Genomic DNA, 12,687 nt, shown 5'->3' on the forward strand with positions numbered 1-12,687 from the left:
ATGTAAATGCTCCAAATCAAGATGCAAAGTGATCTAAAGCATGAATACAAATGATATAATGAGGCCTATGCAAAGACATGAAAACAACATGAAATCATACCCAACCCCAAGGGAGGGGTACAAGCCAATCTTCAGTAGGTGATCCCCTATTGCTCTTCAATGCCTTCAAAGCCCTAAATGGATGAATGAAATTGATGAATGCTTGATGAATGGATGTTGAATATTATTGAAGTCTTCAAAGATCTGCTCTTTCGCTGCATAGAAGGTCCTTGAAACCAAAAATTCCGGATCCCTTCAAATGAAGAAAGAGAGCTCTTATATATGAAACCCTAGGTCTTAATTTCGACTTTTGGCCGACCTAGAGATTGAATCTCTCACCAATTTCTTGGGGTTAAGCTTTATTTTATGATTGGATCGCGCTCCTAAAATTTCGAGAAAAATGTCCGGGACCATGTGCACTCTGGGCGCCATGGTCCCGACAACTTTTCACCAAATTTTCAGGGCCGTTGGATATGATGATTTTAGAGCGAATCTCGAAGTTACAGGTGATTTTGAGATGTTTTGACCCCCGAAATCAAGCCCCCAAGTTCGAAATAGGACCTAATTATGGTTTTTGATTAAATGATGTATAGGAGGAATAAAATGAAAAGGGCACACTTTAATGAAAGGGCCCAACTTTATGATATGGAAGATGATGAAATAGAACCTTAGACCTAATTAATTTGATTAATTAAGTGCTAAAGGGGAAATGCAATGCAAAATACAAAATGCGCCAAGGCGGGTGCTAAACTAGGTGTGAAATTGTACCACCCTAGCAAGTGTGTACAATTTACGACGCTACATTAATATTCAAGAGAGAGAGAGAGAGAGAGAGAGAGAGAGAGAGAGAGAGAGAGAGAGAGAGAGAGAGAGAGAGAGAGAGAGAGAGAGAGAGAGAGAGAGAGAGAGAGAGAGAGAGATCATTAATCTTAAGTATTAAATTAAAACATGCAACTCGCATAATTTAAATTAAATGTTATTAAAGAGAGAGAGATCATTAAAGATCACTACATTAAAATATTTTAAATTAAAACACATGAAGAGCATTCAAATTAAGGGAAGAGGGATAAAGAGTAGATCATAACTAATTCAAACAATAAATTTATAGTACAAACATGTATTAAGGGGTCACATGGGGTCACACATGTGGTGTTAAAACACCGTATGACTCCTTAGGACACCATATGAACCATTAGGACATCATATGATCTTAGTGATTCATATGGTGTCCTAAGGGTTTGAACATGGTATCATTAGGGGTTGTATGGGGTCCTAAGGGGGCACACATGGTGTGAGAATAGTGTATGACCCCTTAGGACACCATATGAACTATTAGGACAACATATGGTCTTAATGGCTCATATAGTGTCCTAAGGGGTCATATGGTGTCGTTAGGGGTCATATGGGGTCCTAAGGGGTCACACATGGTGTTGAAACACCATATGACCCCTTAGGACACCATATGAACCATTAGGACCATCGTATGGTCGTAATGATTCATATGGTGTCCTGAGGGGTTGAATACGGTTTCATTAGGGGTGATATGGGGTCCTAAGGGGTCAGACATGGTGTTAGAACATCGTATGACCCCTTAGGACACCATATGAACCATAAAGACATTGTATGGTCCTAATGGTTCATATAGTGTCCTAAGGGGTTGAATACGGTGTCATTAGGGGTCATATGGGGTCCTAAGGGGTCACACAGTGTTAAAACACTGTATGACCCCTTAAGATACCATATGAACCATTAGGAGATCATATGAACCATTATGACATCATATGGTCCTAATGGTTCATATAGTGTCCTGAGGGGTCATATGGTATCGTTAGGGGTCATATGGAGTCTTAAGGGGTCACACATGGTGTTAGAACACCGTATGACCCCTTAGGACACCATATGAACCATTAGGACATCATATGGTCCTAATGGTTCATATGGTGTCCTAAGGGGTCATATGGTGTCGTTAGGGGTCATATGGGGTCCTAAGGGGTCACAGATAGTGTTATAACACTATATGACCCCTTAGGACACCATATGAACCATTAGGGTATCACATGGTCCTAATGATTCATATAGTGTCCTAAGGGGTTGAATACAGTGTCGTTAGGGATGATATGGGGTCCTAAGGGGTCATATTGTCCTAAGGTTTCATATGGTGTCCTAAGGGGTCATGTTGTTTACTAGGATGTTAAAATGGGTCATATAGGTTCTAATTTTTCTAATGTTTTAATTTATTATCTAAGTTTTCTAATTTTTTTATAAGTTTTAATTTATTATTTAATTTTTCTAACATTTTAATTTATTATCTAAGTTTTCTAACATTTTTTTAAGTTATAGTTCAGAATCTAAGTTTTCTAAGTTTTTCCTAAATATAAAAATTAACAAATGAAAACTATTTCATTTACTATATTTTTTTTTAAATAATAAAAAAAAACATTATTAAACAAGAAAAAGGTTATTTTTGTGCACTCGGAACAATGTAGGTCAAATGACGAGCGATGACTGGGGCTGACGGGACTCACTCACAAAATCTCCACGTAGGGTTCATTCTAACCACCTCAGTGGAGCCCAAATGACATGTTTAAAATGACAGTTCAACTGCCATTTTTGGTTTATATAGTCACTTTAAAAAAGAAAGGCCATTAGGGGGTTCGCTTGAAGGGGGGGGGGGGTGTGGGGGGGTGGAGCAAACCCTCTAAAAATTAATATTTTTTTGGGGTTCAAGCGAACCCATTTTCGAAATAGGGTTCGCTTGAACCAGGCCCCGTCAGCAAGTTCGCTCGAACCCGTGGGGGTAGTTCGAGTGAACATAGCTAGTTCGTACAAACCAGATGATTTTTTTTTCCCATACCCGCGAATTTCCTTCGTGGTTAAAAGTGGGAATGATTAATGTGGTTTCACCCTTTGTCAATAAGAACCTACCACATAGACTAGCATATTAGTGGTGTAATAGAAAATGGACTACCTATTATCACTCGTCAACCTCACAATACCATTAACAAGTGGTAGAAAGGTAAATTGCTAAAGCTAAAAGATTCTTTTTCTTTAGAAGACAAGGAGTGCACAACTTTATATAGATAAATATTGATGTATTCCAAGGTAGAACTCTCAAGCTAAGGATCAACATTGATACCATGATAATTCCTTAACCTTGGAGATTCTTTGGTTTCCTTGAAGGACAATTAGAGAAAAAATCAATTCTAAAGGGCAATAAAGGATCAAATCAACATCATCATTATGTAGGCCATCTATATATTTGAGAATGATAATTTTGATATCACTCATTATTATCAATTTGGCTTGCTAGGGCTTTGACCTAGGAGAACTCATTAACTTGTTGAATCAACAAACTCCCAAATAATGTCCTTATACATCATCACCTTGACATATTTGACTATCAAGGAGGTGAAAATTAAATTTGTGTAATATATTAGATCTACGAAAATTAGGATTGAACTTGCTACAATAAGGATTGACATCAACTGTTTACATGCAAGCTTAAATTATGAGACAATTAATCAAGGTGAGGGCATTAAGTTTTGGAGGCAAAAAATAATTATAGAACATTATCAACCCACTCTTCAATAATAAATTTTAGAGTTAAGTACTCTCATCCTTCACATTTTATTCATTTATGCACGTATTGCAATTATTTGTTCTAAGTCTAATTAATCTAGTTTTCATGTACTTATTGTAATTATATGTCACTAATTAATCTAGGTTAATTTATGAATGATTGGTTATATATTTTTTTATTAACCTAGGTTATTTATGTAGAATAATTTATATCTATAGAGAAACATAACTTTAATGCTATCATTGAAATACAACATCATGATATCGGAAAGATACATCTTAATTACATTAATTTTAACTAAACCAACACATAACTTAATCAATTAAATTATTTTCCAAACATACTACAAAGACATAGTTCAAAAATGTTAATTAACACTAGACCAATAAAATATATAGATCATAAGTTGAAAAATAGTCGAACATGCTCTTCAAAAATATTATCACAAAACGTTACCTAAATAAATGGCAAAAAACCAACCGCACCTAAATAGGAAGTTGTTGGTTTGAACTTTAAAATGCTGACAAGTTCAAGTCTAAGAACCTATGAGAATTGTACACGACTAAAATAAAAAGTAAAACAATATCATACCACATGGCTATTCTTGATTTTTTCATATTAGAAGATTAAAAATATACAATAGTTTGGTATGAAATTAGCTATGATGTTGCTAGTAGAATTCAATTGCATGGTTCTTAGTTAGACTCATTGACCCATATTGCATGAGTAATGGTTCACAAGAATCCATCTCTCATGAGAATGAATAGTACATTGAGAATTCATTACATTTAAGTGATGCTTAAATGAGAAAATCATTAGATTTCAAGCAAGCTAAGAGGGTTTGATCTTAAGGGAAACTTGAACGTTAAGTGCACTTGAGTTGAAGTAGTATTACGATGGGTGACCTCTTAGGAAGTCTTAATCTAGCCTTAATGCTTCACCCCTATGAGTATCACCCAAATAAAATAAATTCTAAGTAGATTTTTCACTTTCATGAGAGATGGGTTCATGTGAACCACTACTCATGAAATATGGGTTAATTAGTTTTAACTCAAAAACTAGTTAGATGAATCTTGACAGCAATATCATAATTTGATATGTTGCGAAAAATATCTTCCGCTTATCCATGCAATTAACTTTGAATTTATTAGAACCAATGGCTCTACCCTATTTCTTGTCAAATTATTAGTTCCTATAGAAGGAAATAATACTAATGCATCCATTGGATGCAATTTCTTTTACTTGCTTAACCAATCATCATATAGAACTAAAAAATTGAGCAACAATCGTATAATCTATAATTATTTTTCTTTTTTAATAATTAAAAAAATATCATTTATTTATTTAGTTAGTGCATAAATGAAATTATTATTTAAATTATATAACTTTTCTAATGCATTGGATTCTTGTGATAAAATTTCAACCATATCAATAATGTAAATTTTATTCAAACATTAATTTGAGGAGGCTCAAATTTCAACTCTATTGATATTTTATTTTTAAGTCTTATTCAAATAATTAATTTAAGGCTCACATTTCAACTCTATTGATGTTTTGTTGTGAGGCTTATTCAAAAAATTAATTTAAGACTCACATTTCAATTGTATTCATGTTTTGTTGTAAGTCTTATTCAAACATTACTTTGATGTAAAAATTTCAAATCCATTAATGTATTTCTAGGTGAGGAGATAAATTTATGTGAAAATCAATTATATCTTTAATGGAGTGCTTTTCTATTAAATTGCATTGTTGAATTTTAAATTATTGACTTTTTTAAGAGAATAGACTTAGACAATATAATTATGTACTAAGCAAAAAAATGACTAGCAATAATTTAAGTCATTTATCATTAATAATTCACTATTACTACAATAATACACTATTTATAAAATCTAAAAGCCGCCAACCTTTTTTCCAACTATAAATTTAGCTATTAAATTATTAATTTGAACCAAATACAATGTTGATTAAAAATCTTGTTGACTTGACTTTAATTTGGAGCTATTTAAAATAATAACAATAGAAAATATTTTAACAATGTTGACTTGACTTTAATTTAGAACTATTTAAATTAAGATCAAAAACATATTTTAATGCTGGCTGAATATAAACTATTTTAAAATCTCTATTTCCATTTAAACACAAACTAATTGACAACGGGAACGAGTAGACAAATGCTTTTTTTTCTAATATAAAATTTCTTCTGTTCTCCTGCTTCAGCGGCTGGTTCCATGGGCAAGAGAAGAAGATAACACAGTAATGAGGCGAAGTAATTTGTCCACGGTCATGTGGTGGCAATTGCTGCTGCGGCTGCTTCTTTTGCATAACCTGCTGCTGAGAGCTTCGGCGGACTATGAAGGTTATTTATTGTTTTTTTTAACGTTTTGACATTTTTCATTCGTAATGTTTTTTTATTTCTGTTTGAAATTTGTAAAATCCTCTTGTGAGGTGTGCTGGGCTATAGTGTAAATTATGTAGGACTTGTTGCTGGTCTGGTCGCACTCACTTTATTTCCTCTATTGAAGGTTTATATCTTCCACCAAGTCTAGTTAGGGTTTTGTATCTCATGTGGTCTATTGGGTTTGTTACATTTAATTCAGTTGTTTTGTCATGATTGAAGCAGTGATTTTAGATTTTCATAATTTATTATATTGATTATTTCTGTTTTTGGATTTGGTTGTCTGTATATTTTCTCATCAATGTTTCTTATCACACTCTATGATCTAAGCTATTTAATATCTTATGATAGATCACGTGATCCAAGATGTTAATAAAAAAAATAATTGAGCTTCTTATCCACATCAACTTCAGCTTTTACTATGATAGTTTATCAAAAGTAAACTTTCAAACATTTTTATATTTAAACATGTAAAATGTCTCATACGAATTTCAGTATAGGCTTGCACTACCAAATCTTTGCTATTTGAGTTCATCCTATTAAGTTCAATTTGGTTTGAAAGGTTAATGTTGACCTTTTTCTCCCCAAATTTTCTAGTTTGATTTGGTTTGAAGGTTTATTACTTTCTTTTATGACAAATTTTTCCTTGATTTAAAGCACAATTTGGTTTGATGGTAGTTAATTTTTGTTTGCATTTTCTACCCTACATCATTGTGTCTAAGTTACATTGTCACATTTTTGAAAAAAGTTATGATTGCATAAAGATCTTTCTTTTCTTTCTTTTTTGACAATTTCTAGTTATTAAGAGATGTGTAGAGGTATTGGTATGCCATTTTCAAAAGATGTTGGAGATGGATATTTGAATATATATATATATATATGTGTGTGTGTGTGTGTGTGCATAATGAATACATACATATATACATATATGTACATCTATTACATAAATACATGTGTATGTACATATACATTTATGAACATCTACATAGATGTACATATACGTATATATACATTCGTATATATTTATATACGAATGTATATTTATGTATATGATGCATGCACATCTATATACAGATACATATGCATACATACATCTATATATATACATACATGTATATACATGTGTGTGTATATCTATATATGTACACATATGTGGAGATCTACATTTATACATGCATATATGTAGATGAATGTTGTATATAGATATATGTATATGTATATGTGTATTATACATATATATGTTCAACATACATGTATGTATTATATGTATACACACACATAAACGTAAGCATACATATGTACGTATGTACATGCACATACATGCATATACATATATACATCTCTGTATATCTATGCACTTCTAATTTAATTTTTGTTGAATTATGATAATGTTGTTAATTATGTTGATCTATTTTATGTATATTGATTTAATTGTTAATTGTTTTAGGTATTACATTAGATATATTGATGTTTGGGTGCAAGTGAACAAGTTAAAATTCTATCACTATCAATGAAAAATTATGGAGATTCTCAAGAAATCATTGTTATGATTCCATAGTTGAAAGATCCCTGATGGATCCTCTTGCTGATCTGCTGTAGTTTTTAAATTAATATACTATATCTTCCTGTGATTCCTTTGATGGTTTTAGAGAATAGACATAAGTTGCAGAAGGTTTGTTTCTTTTTGTGTTTTTTGATAATTTTCAAACAAGTAATGAATAATGAACAATAAACATGAAAGGAGATTGAAAATAAATAAGAACATACAACCAAATTCAGAATTGCTACAAGCTGTACCAGACAAATTGCTGATTTGTAAAACCAAATAATAATTCCAATGCAGATCCAAGGAACTTACATACAACAATGATGCCAAACTGAAAGGTGAATAGTGATCATGAATCAAGAATACCTCTAAGGCTGAATACATGCATTCCTTACATTCCATGTGGGATGTACCTGTTGCAAATGGCGGCCCTAAGGCTGCAAGGGTCACGCCCAAGCTGAAGAATCAATCTGCCATGCTAAAACCCTTACTCTGCAACCTGAATCCACAATGAAGAATGGCGTACTCAATCTCTGTCAACAATGCACTCTACCTGAAGAATCCAATGCCAATAACTGCTAAGGGCTACGACCCAGCCAGTCCAGATCTTGGGGTTTGCGTCCCAGATGAAGAATCGCCCACTCAGAGCTAATTCACAAAATAAGTTTGATTGTGTAAAAAAAGATAATGAACAATTTGGTCTTCATCTCCTTATATCTCCTTTCCTTTCCAAGCCAAACCCTAAAAGGGGGTAAAGTTGGCGCATTATGAAAAGAGTGTTATTTTCTAATTATGGCATCAACTATAGGAAAATAACACTAAATTGCAAATAAATAGCTTCAGGCATCCAAAAAGACTCCGGAAGGTGAGAATCATGTAGCAAAGTTCAAGACCTTTCCAACGAGCTATAACACATAGGCATATCAACCTAGATGAAGCCAAAACCCCTTATTACTCCGAAATGACTAAATACATAGCCTTATTTTAATTTATTTAATCGCTAACTTAGGAAATATTTAAATATATTAAAATATCTCCAGATATTCAATAATAGCCCAAAATGACCAAACAATCATGAATATAATTTTGTCACCTATCTGTGATCGATGCCGGAAAAACTGAGCTAACTGACAGTCCCATCCCTAAAATCTAGGGATGCTCCTAGAAACTAGGAAACACACCCAAACTCCCTAAAATTGAAACCATGACATGGTCCTGTGGAACCTCCAATATGGGAATTGCCACAACCTCCTAAAAAATAGGGAATCTCCCTAAAATCAAGGAATTGCTCCCAATGGCCCTCAAACTGTCTGAAATGCCAACTCCGGATACTGAATACCTTGCATGAGTCTCTATCCACCACTGCCAGCCTACGAGATCCAAATAATAGATCATCCCACTACTCTTCTCCTGTCACCTAGAAAGGGGACATTACAATAGTGTACCTAGACTTTATCCTAAAAGAGGGTTAAGGTTTTCTTGCCTACATACGTTTTATGTGTAAATTTGTATTGATTAGTATTTAATTAATGATTGCTCTTATTGTTCAATTGACCATATATATATATATATATATATATTTTAAATTTACAAAATAATAGTTATACAATAGATATGCAACTTTAAAGAATTAAATAAGAAAATATCTCAATTTAAAAAAAATAACATTTGCATGGATGTTTGAAAATCATCATAATGATATAAAAAATTATTTGAAACCTTAAGATAGATAGAGACTATAAGGAGAATGCCATTATTTTAAAAAGATGGAATTGAAGTTCTTATAGACAATATATTTTCAATCAATTGAAAAAACTTAAATGAATTTAAAAGCCATATTAAAAAAGTCAATACATAATTTATATGACATATTTGAGAAACGTCAATTAATAGTTTCCTAAATTTTCAAGGTGTGCTTCTAGGGGACCTATTGAGATGCAAAGGAACTTCGCGTAAAGGTCTCTTAATTTTTGTAGATATCCCCATATAGGTCTCCAAGATAGGGATGTGTTTTCAACATGGGGATAAGTAAGTGTTAGGGTACAAGTCTCTTCATAACTGGAACTTTTTCTTTATCTAAAATTATGTTCAATAGAAGTTAGTTTTATTTTTTTCTAGAAGTCCTGGCTATCAGGGCCCGTGTCTCTCCTGAGCCTTCTCCTTACTTGATCCGACAAAAATCTTCGAGAGACATAGCAATATGAAATTCATCATCTAGTGCCTTATATTCACGCCCACTTTTGCAAGAAAGTGGGCATCTCTAGAGGTAGCTCCACTACTAACAGGCATGTTTTTGTGACTATCTTCTCCCTTTTCTTTCAGTGCCATTGTTGCCTCCATTGGTTTGATTTGTGTTCAATGTTGCAACATTTGTATCATTAGTTGCACCAGTTGCTTCTATCCCTTAGTAAGATCATTTCATATCTGCATTGTACTACCCTCATTGTTTGCTCTTCTATCGCCCACGTTTCTAGTAGCACCTTCACCGAACAAATCCGCTATAGAACCTTCCTCAATCTCCAGTTGCTCTGGTGGATCATTGGCCTTCTCTTAACTAATATCTATGAGAACCCCCTAGTTGCATAAGAAATTCCCGTTAACGAAAGTGACTCAAATTTCCATTGGCTGGCAGGATACTTTTCTCTAATACCACCGTGATGTATTGGCCAAATTTTTAAAACCAAAATAATATAATTTTTACAGGTTTTTGTACACAGACATTTCGTCAAACAGTTTACAATAAGCTGATCTAATTTTGTTTTCAATTTGTTTCGAAGGGATACTATAAATTAATATCATAAATTTCACTCCCGTGCTCATCATAATTATAACATCATTCATACAAAAGTTCATTGCATAATATGATCACACAAAAATTTTATATATCTTTGTCTTGCTGTTTTTGATTTTTGATTAACTGTCACAGAAATTTCTTACAGAAAAAACATCACCAACAGAAATTCAATATTAATATTTCAAGTACTGACTTGGACCTTGGGAAAGTCCACAATCCAATCTGCAACCACCTTAAAATCTCTCTTGGTAGGTAATGACCTCCTCTATACTAGTATGGGAACTCCCATTCATTGTACGACAGCTTGTATATATTATAACAGCAAATCATCAAGGCTGCGATACCTCCTTTAGAAGCTGCGCTAGCTCTGGTGGAGCCAATAAAAGGCTACGGCAAGGTTTGGGAAGGCTTAAAGGCTTCTATACAGCATCTCCCATTTTTGAAATATGTCTTCACAAAAAGTACAGCCTCATTACGTCTTCAATCAATAGACAAACTTATGGAAGGCTGTGGTAAGTATAATATTTAAAATTCCTTCTTTTTCATTGCACATATAGCACCATAGATATGGTATCTTTTTCACAAGTATATAGTGCACATACAAATTTATTATCTGTTTGTAAATCTAAATAAATTTGTACAAAAAACTGAAACGGACAGTTGCAAACAAATCCACATTTAAGCACAACTATTAATTCTGCATGGATCTGCGATAGATTTGACTAGGAAGAAATCTTTCATCTCCAAATCCAAAGACCTATACAATTTTTGTCTTAGGGTTTGAAGTTGAACTCACAGATTTTGCAATTGGAGAAAAATAATATGCTTTTCTCCGAATTAGTCTATGGGAATGAAATAGGCTAATAATACCTCCTCGAATGCCTAGTTCAAAGAAAGGGACATTACATCACCAAAGATTAGCCTAGGTAGTATGGACATTTCTTATCTTTAGATGCCACCACCATAACCTAACGTCATGCACCCAGAAAGTTGCAAAGGCTCATCATCAATGATGAGGTTAAGTGGTATTGAACATTTCTTCTTGATTTTTGGATACAACCCTCATATCTAGGGTTAGAATCATCACCATGGAGCACAAACGAAAGTTATGAGACTCAAACTCAGTGTGCACTTGGTGAGGGTGACTTGACTGAAGACTTGGGACTCGGCAAAAAAATTCGACACAGACTTGACAAAGTGAAAAACCCAAGAAATTTAGAGATTTTTAAGGATTTAAAACTTGTTTCATGCAACCTTTATTAAATAAACCTTAAAGACACAATAACATCATCAAATAGAAGCTAATTTGATCACATATATAAGTATACATCAATCACATAAGTTTAAACTATAAACACAAATTGTAGGTGAAGGAAATAGCACACTTAGATATATAAATATTGTCAAATGTATACAAAACTCATGGAATATGAAAATCCATGACGTCGAATGTTCCAAACAAATATCAAAACAATAACTATGAGTTTGGCTCAGCGGAGCTTGCATCCCTCCTACGAAAGCGTCTAAGGTAGGTCTTGGATGATGCAATAGCCATAATCTCTACTTGTGACTCCATGCCACCCTCACCGACATCAACTGTGCCTATGTCTGTTTGTGGTCTATCCTCTTCTGCCATGGCTACAACCTTAGCCTCTCTATCTACTTGGTCAACCCAATCAAGGTCCTTGTCACTAAAGATAGGATCTGTAGCCTTAGTGATCCACTAAGATTTTGGATCAACCTCCTCTAGTGTGATCGAGGTGGAGTCATGGTTGAAAACCTGTTTGTGTCTAAGATGAAGGTTGTAATGAACATAGACTAGATTATTCAACCTTTCCATGGACAGTCTATAGCACCTCTTGGACTGTATGTGCTCAAACATACTCCAATTGCGCTCACAACCCGAAGCACTACATGGCTGGCTCAATATGTGAATGGCAATCCTTTGAAGGTTTGGTGTTTTAGCATCAAACAATTGCCACCATCTATCTGGGATGAGAAAAAGAAAAAAAATAATCTCATTTCCAACTTTAAGTTTGCGTCCAACTCCTTATTTTTCCGTTTAATGTTTAAACCTCTTATGGCTTCGGAAATGAAATGTTTGTTTGTTTTTAAGTCTTTGCATAGGTTTAAAATCACATAACGTGAACTAGAAGGAAATTACAATAATATGTAACATGAAGATTGAACTATTGCTGATATGATATTATTTCTAGAATTAATAAAGTCAAGTACATAGCAGATTTTTCAACTCACTAAATACTCCAGCATTTTTGACATAATGTTCCAACAATGACTTCCCATCTTGCTGCTACAGTAACATGAATAGT

At 33.4% G+C, this 12,687-nt stretch overlaps 1 protein-coding gene across 5 annotated transcripts in view; it reads left to right on the plus strand.

Annotated features, from left to right (window-relative positions):
• Positions 1-5,747: 5,747 nt before the first annotated feature.
• Positions 5,748-12,687, plus strand: part of LOC131065179 (LRR receptor kinase BAK1) — a 189,255-nt gene continuing 182,315 nt past the window's right edge. For 2 of the 5 annotated variants that reach the window (XM_057999625.2, XM_057999623.2), the window contains exon 1: positions 5,749-5,978. In XM_057999625.2, coding sequence (XP_057855608.2) covers positions 5,879-5,978 — 100 coding nt within the window. In that variant the 5' untranslated portion in view covers positions 5,749-5,878. Of the gene's footprint in view, positions 5,979-10,448; positions 10,870-12,687 lie in introns of those variants that run through there. The other 3 variants (XM_057999626.2, XM_057999622.2, XM_057999624.2) reach the window with 3 other exon arrangements.

The sequence above is a fragment of the Cryptomeria japonica genome, chromosome 10 (assembly GCF_030272615.1).
Source record: "Cryptomeria japonica chromosome 10, Sugi_1.0, whole genome shotgun sequence".
Taxonomy (NCBI): Eukaryota; Viridiplantae; Streptophyta; class Pinopsida; order Cupressales; family Cupressaceae; genus Cryptomeria; species Cryptomeria japonica.